The sequence below is a fragment of the Gymnogyps californianus genome, chromosome 4 (genome assembly GCF_018139145.2).
Source record: "Gymnogyps californianus isolate 813 chromosome 4, ASM1813914v2, whole genome shotgun sequence".
NCBI classification, from domain to species: Eukaryota; Metazoa; Chordata; class Aves; order Accipitriformes; family Cathartidae; genus Gymnogyps; species Gymnogyps californianus.
Window position 1 is genome coordinate 83,087,152 of NC_059474.1, and position 18,486 is coordinate 83,105,637.

The 18,486-nt window shown below is 45.8% G+C and overlaps 1 protein-coding gene across 1 annotated transcript; it reads right to left on the minus strand.

Moving 5' to 3' along the window:
* Positions 1-1,095: 1,095 nt before the first annotated feature.
* On the minus strand, positions 1,096-17,409 carry PPEF2 (protein phosphatase with EF-hand domain 2). The gene is given in 15 exon segments (XM_050896210.1): positions 1,096-1,274; positions 1,901-1,988; positions 2,566-2,729; positions 3,843-3,949; positions 4,470-4,612; positions 5,309-5,494; positions 6,960-7,295; positions 8,087-8,236; positions 8,328-8,615; positions 9,049-9,095; positions 10,414-10,528; positions 11,562-11,737; positions 12,919-12,976; positions 13,532-13,659; positions 17,349-17,409. Coding segments are annotated over 15 exon segments (2,226 nt in total).
* Between the last annotated feature and the right edge of the window lie 1,077 nt (positions 17,410-18,486).

Here is an 18,486-nt window from a genome sequence, read left to right on the forward strand (position 1 = left end):
AAAAACAGAAATAGAGCCTCAGCGTGCTAGAGCGTGTATTGTGCATTTGAGAGAGTATTTTTGGAAGCATGCTTTCATTACAGTTGAAAAAAGTGTATATGGAACTCTAAGGAGGAAAAGGATTAGTTTATTTTTGGAAGCATGGTTCCAATTAATAAAATATTTCAGAGGTGGAATACAGGCTTTAGCAGGGGCTCTTCTAAGAAACCAGATGAGGCTAGAATTCTCTTTTTCAAGGGCTAGGGTAGCACTCGAAGTGAAGTCTTCTACCGTAGCATCTCTGCTAGAGTGACTATGCTGCATGTTTGAGATAAATACATTGTAAAGAAAAAAACCAAACACTTCAAACCCTTACACCCCCCCCCCCCCCAACTCCTTTTTAAGCTATAGGCACTGCAGCAGGGGCCTACTTGATCTACGATGCTGGCCTTTGAAAAAAGATTTCTTAAAAAAGGTCCCCTGGTAGAGACAGTTTTACATGTTTGAGATGATAGTTTCTTTGAAGTGTTGCTTCATTCCACGTATGTAGTAGCTTCAAACTTACAGAACAAACATATCACAGCAAAGGAACAGAGGGGAAGTGGGTATTATCACGGAAACAGCACTGCTGCTAACAGAGTTGACAAACTAGAGAAAGCATGAACAGCCCAGAACCAGCAGACTAGAAAAAACTTTATTAAAAGGAAAGCTGTGCTCTAGCAGTTGCTACCTGGTTAAAACATTGCCTACAAGAAATACCTTTACTTCCATTCTACTACACGTTAATAGACCTGTAACATTTCATCACATCGATTGACAAGATAAACTAAGTTGCATCTTCCCTTTGAGCAGGAATTTCTACTTAAAACATAGCTCCATTTTAAAAATGGTCAGAATTGAAGTGCAGCTTATCTACTTTACCTGTTACCTTCCCCAAACGGATGGCAGCTGTGGGCTACGGCAGTCACTGTTTTCAACCAATAAGTGCTACAGGTACCTGCCTTCCCTTTCCCTGCTTCACAGCTGCAGGCACGCTCTGCGGTGAGGTAGGAAGCGGTCCCCCTGGCTTCGCAGACAGTCAAGGCATTGGACATGGCAACCCTCACCAGGTTCTCACTACTGGGACTGTTTGACAAGGCGGAAGGCTTCTAGGAACTCATTGAAGTCAATGTTTCCATCCTTGTTGAAATCAATGCTGCGAACTAAGTCGTTGATGCCGTCATCCGTGAGTTCAATGTTCATGTGGGAGCTGAACAGCTTCCAGGTTTGGTGGAATTCCTCAAATGAGATGAGACCTGTGGAGAAGGAAGGCACAGCCACCTCAGCACAAGGTCACCACAGGTACTGCTGCCAGTCAGGCCCCGCTCAACATGCAAGGAGGGACCCCTGCTCAGGTTTGATCTCTCGTCCTGCCCCTGCTGCCTGCATACCCTAAAGGAAGGAAAGAAATCACTCATAATCTACATTTCACATGCTGCAACTAAATTTCCTAGCGTGGAGAACACTGGTTAAAATACAACTTAAAGCAGTAAAGAGACATAATTCAATTTGGGAGAACAAAAGAAGGCAAAGACTGTTGTATTTTCTCTTTCCCGAAGCAATTTGGTGAAGATGACTGCTTGAAAGCAGGTAACACTCAAGATCCTGTGTACGCTGCATTACTGTCATTGCTTTCATCACAATTTTTGGTCTGCTGAACTCCTCCAGAAGAAATAATTAATTCTCTACCTGGACTGTGCACAGTCCTTCAAAATGCGTCATGTTTGTGGAAACATGCAATGACATTTCAGAAGCTCTTGAGGGAGGAGAAAGACCCAAGCCTTAAACCGTTAAAGAAAAATGCCTTTGTACATACTAAAGGGAGCCCCAAAGTAGACTGGAATACAACGCAGTGACCAACACCCCCCGCACACCTGCTTACCTGAATGATCTCTGTCTATGATCCTGAATATGGTCTCCAAGTTGGATCTGTTTCGATAAATGACTTCCAGCAAGCTCGACTGGATGTGCTGAAAGACAACATGGTCACACTCCTTCTACCCTTCTGACAGCTCTCTGCTTTCCCTGAGCAGTTACTGCAGGCCTTCCCACAAAAAAATGCTTACTGCTCTCTAGAGTTTGCCAGCCGTGCACTTTGCATCGTGTGTGCCTTTTGAAACAGGTTTGTGATGACTGGACCCTCTGTGCACTCTGCATTATAGCGCATCAGCAACCTGTCGCTTCCAAACAGAGCTTTTCCGGGCTAACAGAGAACAGTGACTTGGGCTACATTTTTTAACCATTGCAGTGTTGGTTTTGCTGGGTGTAATTAAGAAACTGCAACTCAATGGAATATAGTTTTCCTACTCAAAAGCCTGCATCCAAAACTACCTCTAGGTTTTGATTTCACATGCATCATCTATTTCTACAGTGGACTGAATGCCTCTGGACTACTGGAAATCATGCAAGCTTTTCCATCGACTTCAGTATGATTTTGGATTATACAGGAACCATCCACTCTCCTTTCGTACCCTACTTGGTTCCACGTGCTGGGGATCTGGTGAGCTGCTTTGCATCGTGCTTTGATGGAAGGGGGTGAATCCTTACCTCTTGGCTCCGCTGCTCCATGGCTAAGTCGTCCAGCCAGGACTTGTATTCCAGCATGCCGTCCGCCGTGCTGCGCACCAGCTGCGGTCTCAGCATTCGCCAGGGCAATCCCAGGTGCAAGACTGACTCCACTGCTGTTGCCCAGTTGCTCAGCGTGATCCTTCCTGTAAGGAAAAGGGAGAGCCATGGAGACCTCCGAGAGATGGGCAGCTGAAAGCACATGAAGGCAAAGTAAAAAGCCTAGAGCAGTATGCATACCCAGTCTACCCTGCTGCTGACACCGACAGCTTTATTTCTCCATGGCACACTTGAGCACTTTGGTACAGGAAAAAAACCCTACATGGCTTTACAGACATCAGGCACTGCAGGCACAAAGGCTCTCGCCACTCCCCCCAGCCTCAGCAAGTTTTTGATCATTGCAACAAATCAGGGCCATGGGGCTGCAAACATCTGAACAAGGGGAAAACACTAACTTTGGATGTTTCATTATAAATTTGTGGCCTACAGCCAGAGTCACCCTGCAGATCATGGCCTACACAACTGCACTAGTACTTCCTCAGTGACCCAGGAACATGGAAAAGCCCCTAGTTTAGCAGCTGCTGTAACAGCTGAACTGGACTTTTGTGAACAATTTTGCTGCCAGGGAAGAAAGCAAGAAAGCAGTTCTACCCACAAGAAAGCAGTTCTGCCAACCGCTGTGTCCCTTTTCTCCCCCGGCCCACAAACGGACAGATCACAGCAACACGACTTGGTCGCTGCACCAGCAGAGCACTCCTGTCAGCCAGAGAATTATGAACTCTCAGCGCCTCCCTTAAGGCTCTGACAGAGGCAGCTGCCACGGAGGACATCCCTCGCTTTCCTTTTCCCAGGGATTTTAGACTGCAGGGATGAAGGGGCTCTAGAGACCACCCAGCCCTTCCCCAGTGACACATGACAGACATGTTCCAGGTCATCTCTTCCAATGCTTCACCTATACTCCTGTTCCAAAGGGTCCTTGTTACCAAGCCTAAATTGCTACACATTAGGCTAATCACCTCTTGCTTCTCTGACACCCCCTCATTATAATGCCACCCTGAGGCACTAACAGGTTCCCAACAGAGACACTGAATAACAGCAGGTGGGACCAACGCTCTGGCAAGGTCTGACACAGCCTCCCACTGTGACAGTCACTGACAGCTATCAGCGAGGAGTCTCCCAACCAGCCACACGCTCAATTTAGCCGCTTCAATCCTGTCCTACCAGGGAATTAACCTGAGTGTCCCTCCGCTCAGATTTACCCGTATTGTCCTTATCGTAGGCCTTGAACGCGCTGATGAGGGCTGAGGTGTGAGCAAAGAGCTTTTCCCGCAAGGCTCGAAAGGCTGACTCCTCTACTCTGCTGATTCTGGAGGATGCAGAAAAGACAGAAGCACATTAAGGACTTGCCACGAAGCACAAGAGAACCTGCACCTTCTCAGTCCTCTGGCCTGTCCATGGATTGCCCAGACCCTCGCACAACTGCTCTGCACAGCTACAGCTGCATCTCGGCGCTCGTGACAAGGCACTGCATGCCTGGAGCACAGTTCCCCGCAGCTGATGCAGTGAATCCCTGCATCAAGTTGTGAAGTAACAAAACAGAAGGGAACCTCACCCGGGGTCACAAGTTAAAACTTGACATTGAAAAGAGAAGCTGGAAAAATCAGCCGTCTGTCAAAGAGTCCCCTTCTGATCTTGTAACTCTCCCTCCTCAACCCTTGAGTCTCCCTCAGTAATTTCTGCGAAAAGCTTGAATCCTCCTCTAGCACTATTATTTAGTAGATCAAGCTGTGAAAGTTCGGCTCCGGATTCAAACTTTCTCAAAGCTCCCAAAGTTTTCACTTTCGGAATTTTGACTTGGTGAATACAGAGCAACCGGAAAGCCTTGCCTTTGGGTCATAGTGAGAGTATGAGCTGTCTTGTTCGCTTGGTACTGAACAAAATGGGGGACGAGGTCTGGTCCCAGCTTCACATAAGCTCCCCTGTTGCTGCCAATCTCATAGTAGTTTGAGGCTGAAAATATGGTCAGCACCTAACCCCAAAAAAAGAGAGGCATTTACAGTCAGTACGTACATCCTCTACTATATATACATGTATCAGTGAAAACAACAACCCATCCCATCTGGAGTCGACAGACTGTGAAAGCACCATGGTTTCTGTGGAAGAGGAAGAGCGAGGTGGCAGCTGGCCTGGGAGCCTTACAGGTGCAAGTTCCTCGAGGGCAGCACTAGTCTCACATGGATCTGGCCACACGCTGGGCTTCTGCGATTTCGCTGTACTCTCCTGACAAACTTCCACTCTCTGCTGCGGTAAGCAGAGTGAAACGTGCCCCTGTTGAAGTCACTGAATTGACCCTGAATCTTCTGAGAGCAAAACTTTGCTGCAGCAGCTTAGCAACACCCTTTTGTACGTCATCTTCACAAACAGCTGCGTTAAGTGAGTGCAATGGCACAAATGGGTTCAGAGCTTTTCTCAGCTACCACGCACAAGGATGTGCTTTGCCTGCACAACAGATGTCCCCAACGGAGGAGGTGGCTCCAGACTGTCCTGACCTAAGACCTCAGCTGGGAACACACTTGAGTAACTCCCAATAAGGCTGTTCAACGATTTTGTATACACTTAACCAAGCCCCATTGGAAGAAACGCAGAGCCGAGACAAGCCACCACAGAAACCCCAGCCTGGCAGGATAGAAACCCAAGTACCCTTCACGCCATCCCCCTCACCGACCTTCCGGTTGTGACAGAACTCATAGCCCTCTTGCTTGCACTCGTGGGAGCGGATGAGGAACTGCAAGTTGTACTTCTCAAGGATCTTCGCTGTCACGTCAGGCCCAAAGTAGCAGCCACCGCCTCGCACTGTGTTTACTCTGCAGCCCTCCTGAGGCATGGGGTCACTCCAGAGAATGTCTAAAATCTAAAAGGATTGGAAAAGTTCACTGAATAAAGTGTACCCAGCAGATACCAACCATCAAAGTTTACTAAGCAAATACAGCTCTGTCTCTGAATCCCTCCCTGGACTGCTGCTATTACCATAGCGCAGGGAAACAGAGATGTTTCCCGCATCCCAGCTGAACCACCGTACTACTCCGCAGGACTATCACAGACCTGGTCCACCGCAGAGGTGACAACGTGGTTGGCCTGGAGCTACAGTGCCTGGGGGAAGAGGGGTGTCCGTCAGTCAGGCCCAATACAAGCTTTCCCTTTGCTGCCTCTAAGATTTCAAAGAGCCTTGCCTGTCCTCCTCCATCCCAAAACACAGGTCGCAGGGCAAGAACACCCAGCAGATCCTGAGGCCATGAGCAGGCTTAGTATTAAACTCCTTTGCTGTCTTGCCAGGACATTCCGCAGCCTCCAGAAATGTAAGTAACTGCTGACTCAGTAACCACTATTTGGATTAAAGTTTAATCTCTTTAACCCTGACCTCAATATATAGCTTTATGCCGATAAGGTGTGCAATGCTGGGATGTCATATGTAACGTGAAGTAAGTAACGATGGTTTCAGAGCGCACAGAAGGGGCTTACAGACAGACTGGTCTAACACAAACAGGAAACCAAGTTCCCAGGCTCTGACCTGCCTAGCAATCTACTCGCAGTGCAGCCCAGCTAAAACCACAAATTCAGTCTGCTCTTAGCACCCAAAATCACGACTTGCTCATCAGCAAATGACATGCTCGTTCATTACCTACAGAGCTGACTTCAGATACCCCACGTACACAGTAAGTGATAGAACCACTGGGCTCCACAGTCAGTCTTGTCTATTATTTCTCTCCCCTGCAGTGAATCAAGAAAATCTGTTGCCCCACTCTATGCCTGAGCAGCAGTTTTATTTATACAACAACGGATGAGTGCTGTGCTGGGGGCAAATGCTGGGACAGAGCCTTGAGCACAGAAAGCCGAAAGCCCGGTGAAGAGGCTGACTCACAAGGGTAGGAGAAAGGCGCCAGCAGAACGGCAGCTAGCGCCAGTCTTGCACACAGCCTACATTCTCCTACGTGACTCTCGTGCACAGCTCTTCAGTTGCTAGGGAACCATGCCACAGGATGGGCTGGATGTCGCGCAGGTATCTAACGAAACATCCCCAAGCAGCAGAGATCCCATGCTCACAGTACAGTCCTTCCTGACCACTTACCACTGAATGATCAATGCCAGGCTGTCTCAGGGTACAGAGCGATAGGTACAAAATAGCACAAACCCCATTAGCCTGCCCGCTGGCACTGAGTTGCTCCTTAACTCCGCTATATGAAGCAGCAAAAATCTCTCTGCAGAGAGGTCTGTGTGCTGATCCACATATTTTGTACTGAGATTCGTCATAACGGAGAGCAAATCTGCAGGAGGCATCCACAGCCCACCGAGCTCAGGGCCCCGCTTAGAGTACTCACCTGCTTCCACTCCTCCTGGCGAGTCCAGCATGGCCCATCCAAATCCGTCAAGGAGACCACGCTGGAATAGGTGAGCTCCTCCGACTCCGACTCGCTGATGTCCACCAGCCGGCGGCACCACTCGATTTGCTCCTGCACCGTCTGCCGGACCCACCTGGAAAACTCCAGCCTGTTGGACATGCTGGGAGCCTGGGCCGGCCGGGGCTGCAGAGACAAACTGGGGGCTGCCTCGTTCCCTGCAGGGTCAGCTTCTACTTTGCTCTCCCCATTTAATTCCTGTATTTCCACATTTCTATTGGAGTCCTTTCTTTTCTTCCCTCTTAATACAGAAATAAACTGAAAGAGGTAAGAGAGAAAAGAGAGCTGGTCACACCGCTTGGAAACCTACATCTCCAGCTCTAACATCTTCCATTGGCAGACTGTCAAGTGACCCAAGCCTCCGAGCCTCAATTCCCTTTGCTGCCATCAAATGCTGATTAATTGTGGGAGATTACTAGTGCCATCCTCTCGCAAGTGCCATTCTTGGTTTACAGCTGGGGCCCCACATCCATTCTGACTACAGATCTGTCTCTTCTTCATTGACTTTATGCTGCTCAGACATTTCACAAAAGGTAGAGTACATGCATTTAATCTGCAGTGGGAACTCGGCGGCAGAATGAGGGAAGGACTAATGACTAATGCAAGCGCTTGTCCTTACATTTGGAGAAGGGAAGTAGCATTTCTCAACTAGAAAGCGAGGCAGAGACAAGTTAAATGACTTATCAAAATCGTTCTGGAAATCTAGGGGGAAAAACAGGCTAAGGAACTGTGGGACAAAGTCTCATCATCACTGTGTTTTTGCAGTCAGCACCAGCACATCTATTTACCCATGCCGTTACCCACCACTTCCCTGGCAACAATCCTTACGTCTTCCAGAAGCCAAGAACGCTTCTTCCCTTCATCCCTCCTGCACACACACTATTAAACCAAAGCGATCCACTCCAAGCCTGTACCTAAACACAGTTTGTGTAGGAAGACCATCCTTTAGATTTGTCTCATCAACAGCCAAGTTGACATGTAGAAATAAGCTCCTCAGGACAAATCAGAAACACTGTTGTCTCTTGCAATATCTAGGAAATAAAACCTACTTTGTTCCTTTGAATTTTCTCAAGCATGTCCAGATCCGTGGTGTCAGAGATGCCCCCGTGTATAATGAGGACTTTCTGATCAATCAAGGTGGCCAGGGGCAGCCAGCAGAAGACATTCTGAATCATCTTCAAGATTTTCTTCCCATGCACCTAGGAGGACAGGTCAGAAAGGAAAAGATGAAGCATCAAGCCTTCAAAGTCTGCATCTCATGTGGTAAAGGAGACACAAACGTATGCCTACCTTGTATTTCTGCATTACCTCCTTGGTGAAACCGTAGCTAAAGGAACAGGAGAAAGGAAGTTCAGCGGGATTTCGCAGTCACACCCTTGACATCGCGATCAGCCCCGCACAGAACCCGTACCGTAAGTTGACCATGTGATCCTCGTGGTTCCCGCGGTTGAGATGAACCTCCTTTGGATAGATCAAGAGGAAGGTAAAGAGGATGATGAGGATCTCCAGGGACTGTTTGCCTCTGTCTACAAAGTCCCCATTGAACACGTAGGACTTGGAAGGGGAAGGAAGGCCATTCTGTAAATGCAAGGAACAGGCGGATGTTACAAGAGAGGCCTCCCCATGATCTCCATATACTTCCCTCCCATCAGCTGCACATTCTCTTACTCCTGTGCCACGTTACCTTATACAATAGATCCTGACTCTTACTTTTATCCTGGAGGCTCCCAGTGGCAAATGCACTGAAAAGTGAAAGCTGGCAGTCAGGAAGGGTTGCCATTGGTATCGGCACTTACAAAAATGTCCGCTGGCACTTCCCAAATGTATGTGTATACCAGATTTCAAGTCAGCAAGGGAATAAGCTGCTGCTTTGTGAAGCCATTTAAAACCGATCAAATTGACCTGGAGAATCCCACGTGAAGGGCCCAATTTTGCAAACACTTCTCAGCGTGACCCATGCGATACCTCTCACAATGCCTGGCCAGCCTCCCTCTCCAAATACGGTGCCTACCTTATAAAATATGAGGAACAAGTCATCCAGCTGGCCGTGCAAGTCTCCTAACAGGCACAAAAAGACAAGTCACAGTATGTTTACCTTTAAACTTGAAAAGGCACCAATAAATAACTTCCTATGAAGCATCTCCTCTATAAATTAATGACCACTGAAATATTTTGGGAAGTTCAAGGTACAAGTTTCCTTACACTGAGGCAATATGCCCGAAGGGAAAGGACATGATGTAAAGGCTTGAGCTGAAGCCTGAGGAAGACAGCAAAAAACCTACACCAGCTTCTGAAGACTCTAATTCAGAAGCTTTGTTCATTTATGTCTTACGATGACAACATGGCACAAGAAACTGTTTGATCATTACATGGGAGAAAGCTTTGCAAATCAAACTAAATTCTCATTTAACATGATATTGGAGCGAGAGAGGTTTGTTTTCCAGAAGCTGACTGCATGCAAAATTCTGTGCTAAGTACATGTTTTTCAGAAATACCTCAAAGTTTAAACATTAGTCCTAGAGTAGGAAAATAATGGTGAAAAGCTTTGTCTCTTTCAACTTGACTTGATAGGACGCAAAGACCCGTTAGTATTCTGGATCTAAATGCATACGCTGCTGCTAATGAAGACTCAGCCAAAACAGCTCCAGGACTTGGTTGTTTAAATAATCCCCGGCCACAAAACAGGACAGAAAATGACTGAGTTTTGAGGCCAGTCCTCGACTGGGTGTAGTTTCTCTGGTTTAGTAAAAGGACTCCAAGTTTGGGGTGACAGAACAAAGACAAATTTGAATCCAGTTGAAAAATGCTTTAAATCTTTGCTGTAATGTATAACAATTTTAAGAGCCACAGGCCATCATTATCACCTTTTGTCTTCCCTTAGACAAATGTATATCTTTTCCATTCATACTTCCTCCTCTCCTTGCATTTTTATAATCACCACGACAGCACCACTGCTACAGCAGGCTATGCCAAGCTGAACGCTACCATCTAGGGGCAGGGTTTGTTAACGAGGTATCCCAAAATCTCTCGTGGAAGCCAAATGCAGACTACAGCTAGACAAACCACCTTCCCTCAACGCTCCCATCCCGTTCCAGACCGAGCAGAAGTAGGGCCATGATGCAGACTTGCTCCCTCCAGTCTTCAGGCTAGTCTTCGCAGCAGCTCAAATACAGCATCAGAGGGTAAACCTGGATATTTTAGACAGCCCCAGTTGCCTCTCAATGCAACACACATTTTGCTTACGGACTGCATTTGTGTTCCACACTCAGTACAGAGGAGGACATCATGCTCACGCTACCATTTTATATCTTTCCCACCCCTTCCACGTGAGCGTTCTGCCCCAGAGACTGCACAATGCCTTCCCACCCGGACGTACCGCACACGGTGACCTCCTCGCTATAGCAGGTGGAGACGTGACTGATGTTTGGCAACTGCTTGAGGTGCTTCCTGGTCTCATGCAAAAGGTTTAAGACATAGCGAGCGTGGAGCTGCTACTAGGAGAAAGCGAAGGGATTAAAGCAGGAAATCAGTGACCTCTGAGCAGCAACGCAGCTCTGTCTGCAGAGGCCCCAAGGACCCACCACGATAGCCTGGATGGCAGAAACTCTCACCGGGACGACACTCTGTGCTGACCTATGGGCTTACAAGCAAGATGAGGCAAATACTGGGAAACAGCAGGACGGAAGGCACTCACCCAAAGCAGTCCAGCCTCGGCACTGGCAGGGCTGGCAAGAGAACCCTAGCACCCTGTGGTCAAGGCTATAATCTGCTAGGCAACACCACCTCCTAGAGCAGCAGAGATTCCAGCCCAGTATGACAGGTAAGCTGCTCCTCTAGATCTTTCTTAGCCTTCTCCATATTAAGCCAGGCCCTGAGCTGCGATGTGTCCTGCAGAAATACGTTCGCTCAAAGCCAGGGTGTAGGCGTTTAATATTAGTCAAGACACTAGAGACATTTTACAAGTCGTTTTGTTTGGAGAAGGGGTGTTTTGGCCTATTTTGCAGTTCAGCACCTTGACTGAGGGATGGCAGCAGAACGCTGCAACTGGACGAGACCTGTCTTGTTAGTGCTGCTGAATTGGTACTGGACTTCCTCATCAAAAAACTCACATTTTACATTTTAAATATGAGTCAAAGGTGCGTGGCACAAAACATAATTTTCATCAGGTGTTTCCATCTGGACCATCCTATACTTTTTTACAAATTGAGGAACTGCAACAAAAAGTGACAGAATGTTTGAACATGGACTGCTGCGGGGCTTTTTTCCTTTTAAAATGAAATTCAGGTTAATATTGGTGCACACCTATGAAAAGTTTTCAGTTTTGTCAGAACTGCATTTTCAGAAAGGAAAAAAGTTCCTATGGCAGGGGGAAATACCATATCGTTTCCATCCTCCTTCGCTTAACAGCCTGCCAGCTTGTTATACTCCAATCAGCTTAGCTTGTTAGGAAGGCTAAAACCAAATTATGTATCCTACACCCCTGCGTAGAGAAGGGGAAAGCGTGGTTCCTTTTGGGATCCTTACTTGTTTCTGTTTGAAAGCTTCCAGCAAGGCAGTCGCATGGTCAGGAAGGAGTGGGAAAGAGAGATGGGGTCCAGTGTAGGAGTCTGGCACCTCCATGGATTCATAGTCACAGTATTTTTCCAGCTCTGCCTCTTTGAAGCTTTCCCCGCTTATGAACATGCGACTGATAAAATCCCCTGGATGGCAGATTGGTCCATTGGATTGGGTTTTTAAAAAGAGAAAGAGACAAGAAAAGTTAAGTTGGCTCAATACACCATTCTAGTCATTTGCTAAAGAAAAGCTGTTTAGTTAGGCTAGAGCTCATGAGCAACGGCAGCGGTGGAGGCTAGCTCCTAGTTTGACACTGCTACAGAATTTGCAGTGGGGAGAAGGCCGCAGGGACGAGTTTCTGTGTGCTATGTGTCAGGCAGTGCTGGCAGCTACGCTAGTTTCTGCAAAACTCTGGTAGAGCCAGATGGACATTGGTTGCCATGGCTAAGTGAAATCTTATTTTCGATGACATGCAAAAGCAAACTGTATAATAAGGAACTGTCTCCTACGTCCCACTGTTTTTTCTAAGCTTGCACCTATATTCTCAGTATTGCACAAAATTTGTATAAATACGCATTATTTTTTTTATTGCTGTAACATCTCAGAGCCCAGCTCAAGGAACAGGACATTATTGTCCTGTTTTATACAGACACTGAAAAAAAAATCTTCCTCAACAGAGCTTTGCTGTAAAATATGTGGGGTGGTTGTGAGAAAAAGGGTGGCAGTTTGAAAGAAAGGAGCGAGGACTTCAGCAGGTTATGGTCAGCAAAGTAAATAGTTACTTTTGACTTACTACCATCAGATTTCAGAGCTAAGCTCATTAGCAAGTTCCCAGCACTAAGAAATAACATATAAGGCTCTCTGCAGATTCAGGAAGATACTGTATTGGTTCCCACAGCACTTCTCCCACCGCCCTGCACCGCCCGGCCCCAATTACAAGTGAGAGACTAAATTTAAATAAAGTAGATACCCTAGAGCACAGTTCCCTAAAGATGGATTCTCTCGCTTCAGAAAGGGACTCTGCAAAGCCCTGGTTACCAGGGATCACTGAAAAAAGGCAGATTTCTAATACTGCTCTTAGAAAACATACTGAGCTTTTACTCCCCCTTCCAGCTCCTGAGGAGCAGGAATTGCCCCACTTCCCTCGCACAGCTCTGACAGTCTCCAGACAACTCACTCCCTATCCCAGTTCCTGATGCCATCACTCTTTAGACTCTCTTGGCCCCCTTCACCATCCTGAAGGGCCAGCGTTGGGCAACGAATCAATACAGGGTGCAACCTTCTGAGCTGCTGGCGCCACATCTACAAACGGCACATAGAAACTTACTCTCTTTACTGCTACTTGGTGTGAAGTGGTCCACGAGGTAACTGAAGAAGTTGTGAAGCTGCAAGAAGAGAGCGAGCCCATCATCATTCACCCTGGAATGAAATTCTGCAGAGTGGCAACTTAACATGATCTTCTTTCCGGAAATATTATCTATGCCCTTCTCATGTTGTCTGCTATGTACAACAAATCATACTACACCAATTCTAGTTTTGAATATCTTATGAAGTCAAAAAAGTAGCTTTACCTTCAGCCATACAGACAGAAGTACGCCTATAAGCCCTCCCCTCCCTGCCTGACAGCAAGGCAACCATATAAGAGAATATTAATCAAAGTTAAAGTATAACAAACCAACTAGGCTTACCTATTCTGTTCAGACTAAGGAAAAATGATGTTAAATGGTCCTTATGGCTTTCTCTCAAGACTCATTACATAGGGTTTCATCAGACATAAGCAGGCAGGAAATCAATAGGCTAAAAAGGGGCAGGAAGCCCAGTCCTTGGCCCACTGAAGCACTTACAGGGTCACCAGCCAGTAGCCAGAAACAAGCGAGTCTGTGGCACAGAAACCACCCTCCTATGTATTTTCCTGCATACTCTTTGCCTTGGCACCTTACCTTGATCTGATCCTGCTCGCATGCGTACTCAATGGATTGAAAGATTCTCCAGGTGCAACGTCGGCGCATTTCCAGCCGAGCAACGTAGCGCCTATACCACTGTTGGATCAAGACGGCTGCCTTGAAAGCTAGGGGACAAAACCAGAACCAACCTGCTGAGCTGCAGTGGCTGCAGCTGAGGTAACTCTGCTACCACTCCTTTCCCGACCCTGAAAATTTAAGAGGGACCTTTTTCAGGAGGAATTTTTCAGGAAAGGTGTTCTGATGTCTAAATGCTAAGGCTAACAAAACACCCGCTTCTTTTCACCATATTGCAAGAGGTTGATCTGACCTTGCCTGACCAGAGAGCTCTGAAGTACTTCTAACCATTGCTGCTGGCTCCTCAGCACCAGCATCAACAACCATTTATTAGGGCCTAAAGATCCAAACACGTTCTTCAGTATTAATAGACAATTTTCTTCCTATCTAGCTTGATCATTTTCATTTCCATTGTACAGTCTAGGTACTGTGCCTTCAGGAAACCAGAGATTTGACTGAGGCCACACAAGGAGTTGGAGGAAAACAAGACACTAAGTCCCCTTCCAGAGCCTTCAAAATATGGGGTTTGTCTACCTTCTTTTAAGCCAAGTAAATACCTCAGCTTTTGCAATTCTGGACAAACTTCGGAAGGGATCTATTCTAGCATACATGTTAACGTACCATTATCTTGGAATAAAATAAAGACAAAATTAACACCCACAGTGAAAAGAGGGAGACAGATCTTTGGCCACTTAATGACACAGAAGGAACAAAATGCCAGGAATTTCCAGGTGCCTGGTCACGGTTCAATCCACAGCCAGCACTGGCACCAGGCTCTTCCCGCCAAATGACGGCCACTTGGCCTTGTCTTTAAAACATGACCATTCCTCTGCGTTTCCCCAATTCCAATGTTTTTCATTAAAAGGTTATTTCAGATGGGGCGCGTGCATAGTTAAAGCGAAGTACATTGGTGCAGTTTCCCATTTCCTTTTTCAAGTTCTGCCACAGAACTTTATGTACCTCTAGAAACAATTCCATCCTCCTTTGCTGGTCTTGACCCCATTTGGACCGCCTGGTTACTTTACAGCACCTTGCCAACCAGTTCTGCTACTTGGCATCTCTCTTGATTACACTCTGTGTCCCTTCCTGTTCATTTCTGGAGCCCTACCCTAGAGCCCTGCCTTTAAAACATTTTCTAACAATGCTTCTGTGTGTCATCTTTAGCTGAGGGAGGGAGGGATGACTGCTCTGTCTACAGGCTGGCCCCAAAATCAAATGGAGACGACAGCGTTACGGAGTTGGCCCTGCTGCAGAAGCTCGTATTCCCTTTGCATCCAGTTTGTGAGAGAGCACTGCCGTGTTCACCGAAGCAGGGAGAGCAATGGGGTGTGTGGGGTGGAAACGCTTTATAAAAAGAAGGAAATCCCCCACCCCTACCCCAAAGCCTGCTAAGTGCTGGCAAGAGACAAAGAGATCACATTAATTCAATTAGCTTGCATTCATTATATAACATAAACCACCCTTCATGTACTTCAGCAGGAAACATTGACCTTTACCTAAATAAGATATCCTGATGGCTTATGTATTGAAAATAATAATCCTTCTAAATTATGTTACTGTTACAGCACTAGGAGCTGCAGAGCACAAAAAGGGAAGAGCTATTGCTGTTGTGCAGCTGGGGAACCGAGTCAGGGTGAAGTCATGGGCAAGAAGGTAAGACTTGGCTAGCCTTAATTCAAGAATAACTTCTGTATTCTTTGCCTGAGCCGTATATCTTGTTGAGAAAATGCTTACTGATCTGCTGGGCTACGAGAAAATAAAAAAGGCTGACTTTTTTCCCTGCAGTTTGGTGCTCCTGATGCCACCTCTTCAAGCCTCCTTTATAACAGACCCAACACTAGCTGCCTTACTCCCTGTACAGTAATTTGGCTGGCATGCAACCAGAATCACAGTCGCAATCACTCTCTAAAATAAACAGCTTCTAAATATCTTGCATTCCCCTAACAGTGGATAAATGTCCAATTACTGCAGTAAGTCAGATGTATTTCAACTGAATCCCAAGCAGAAATGCATAGTTGTGACTCCACATACACCGATGAAAACGAGATTCTTTGAAACATTAAAAATAAAATCTATGAAAGACTTGTTATCAAGCGCACAGTGAGCATATATACCACCATCCACAGCATTTTAAGCTCCAGATGGGAAAGGCACTGTTTTTTTATGCTACTTTTACAGAGACTGACTCTGCAACTGAAAAAGCCAGGTATTCTAATTTACCAGCTTACCTGGGTGAGTTTCATCTGGCAGTGTTTGTACTAGTTTAGAAAAAAATAATAAAAAAGGAAGAGAAAGAGATTTATCCACATTTTATGAGGATCCAAGCAGTAAACTGAATCATACATCATCATATAAGCTACTGAAAGCATGCCAAAGTGGCGGCCCTCAAACTAAAATATGCCTGTTCATGCTAGCAGTATAGTTCCCACATCAGCTTACAGGAGGGAGTCTGCACGCTCTCTTGGATTCCCCATCCCCTTCTTCACTCAAGTGCAGGGCCGGTTTAACAGAGCTCTGCTGGCTACACTTTCCATCGGGAACAGCCTCTGGGCCTTGTACAAGGGGGACAGGACACGGGCTGGCATGTTATACTTGGGTGGGAAGTCCTAAGCAATTCCACATCTGCAGATCAGCAGATCTGAAGGATTTTGAGAACCAGATGCAAGAAATACAGAGAGGTTTTACTGTCACAGGAAACTGTTGATGAGGTATCATCGGATGTAATGCAGAGTTTCTAATAAGTAACTAGTTTTATGTTACACTTTGTTTGTTATAGACAAGCCCTTATCATAAAATAGCCCTGAACTTTTTGGGAGAGTCCGTGGTTCTCTGGTGCTATAGGCAATAGACAAGTCTAACTTAGTTAAAAAAAAAAAAAAAAAAGTGGGGTTTTTCAACAAAGAAAAATTACAAACAAAAAAGGCTGAGTCATAGCAGTATCCCTGCTTTCTTCATTTCTAAACGCAACCACTATTTTTCCTTCCAAAGCACTTGCAAACAGTTTGCACCATACTGCTGTTCTGCCAATGCTGATGACTGAATGATTCAAAGTGATCTGTTTACTTTTTTACACTTCCTTATGTGTAAAGTCTCACTCATAAACTCCCTTTGTTCCATAGCAGACCTAAGCGCACACCCAGAAAATTGATACTATCATACAGAGGGTTTCATAAAAATAAATCATTACAGCTTCGAGGGCCATAAAAAAGTCTAGATTATTAGCAGAGATTGAGCATTGCGCTGATGTAATTAGAAAAAAGTACACTTTTTGCTTTTCAGCTTTTCTTAGCCACACCATCTTACCTTCTTTAAAACCAGATTTATTTTGGCTTTGCTAATGCTTCTGCTTTATCAGTCCTGTGCCGCTAACACAGCCTTTAAAAACAGAGTCCACCAGAAGCAGCAGGGTGATAGCATCTGTCTCGCTGTCAGCACATGACAACACCCGCATTATCCAGCAATTGATTAATCCATCGGATGTTAGTTCTAACAGAAATGCTTTTTGCTGCTTCATTTCTGGTCAGGTTTTGATTGATTTTAATCTAATGCTGGTCTAAACAGCTGTTATTTTCTCAAGCCTGTTGGTCTTCTGCCTGACAGCTGAGACTCCTTGTCACAGGATACTGAAAGACATAACCTCACCCCAATACTATCAAGAAAACCAGGTATCTCAGAAAAGAAACACAGCAGCATGTGCAGGAGCAGACGGGAAAAGATTACTTTTCAAAGAATCACTCACCATTTTCAGACTTCTGCAGGGAGTACTTGTAGTTGGCATTTACAGAACTACCAGATCCCATGCTCCTAGAACGTTGCAGACAGGCCCAGTATCACCAAACCCACGAAAGAGATGCAGGGAAGACCGTTCGGTCAGAATCAAACCAGCTGCAACATGTCCCACAGTGCTGAGAATCTATAATTAAATATATTAACACTTATTAAGATCAACAAGCAGATGGCCTGTCTTGTGCCCAAGTACATCTTCCACTACCAGGTTTTTCCAGCTACTTTGTTGTCTTCTAGACAATCCGAGATGAGGATTTCTGTCTTACTGTTTCAAATTTCAAGTCAGGTATATGAATAGGAATCCTTTCAGCACCTTTCCTAATTGTATAAAAAGAGCAGAGATTGCCTATCTAGGTACTGTAATTGTACAGTAGACGTATAAATCAGGCATTCGTGCACTCTCACGATGCTTCACATGCCTCATTTTAGGGTCCTAAACTCTTAGCAATACAGCATTCTTTGATCCGAACCTTCACTTCAGATGCTACAATAAAATAATCTTGATTGAGCTCTGAGAGCAGGCTACATCTCCGAATCCTCATGCTACCTCCCCCCTTCCTCATGCACAGCTGAAGCACCTGGATGAAAGTGCTAAAATACCGCACATGACTGCGTGTGGGAGGCATCTGTACACTGTATCGGAAAAAAAAATGTTTTAAATACTGATCAGGAACCATCAAAGTCATTAAGGTGGTTTATTAACAATCAGCATAGGCAGACAAATATTCATGCATATAGCCATCTGTGAAGGATAATTGTTATTATGCGGGATGAACACACAGATGGTATTTAAATCTATTTGCAGTACCACAGCTAGAGGGGAGATAAGTCTAAAATAACAATTAGCTATCATAAGAAAATAATCAGCTTTGTTAAACACTACTTTCCTTCACCTCGTGGATCTGCTCGAGTGCGGGAGCATATTATACCATCAATTGCTCAGATCCTGGCCAGTATAAAAGGACAGGACAGCCAGGCTTTTGTAACCTCACTGCTGCGGAAAGCTCTGGTCAGAGCAAACGGATCCTATTTCAAGATTAGATCAAATTCTGAAATCTCTCACTTTAAGGACAACCAGAACGCCATTCACA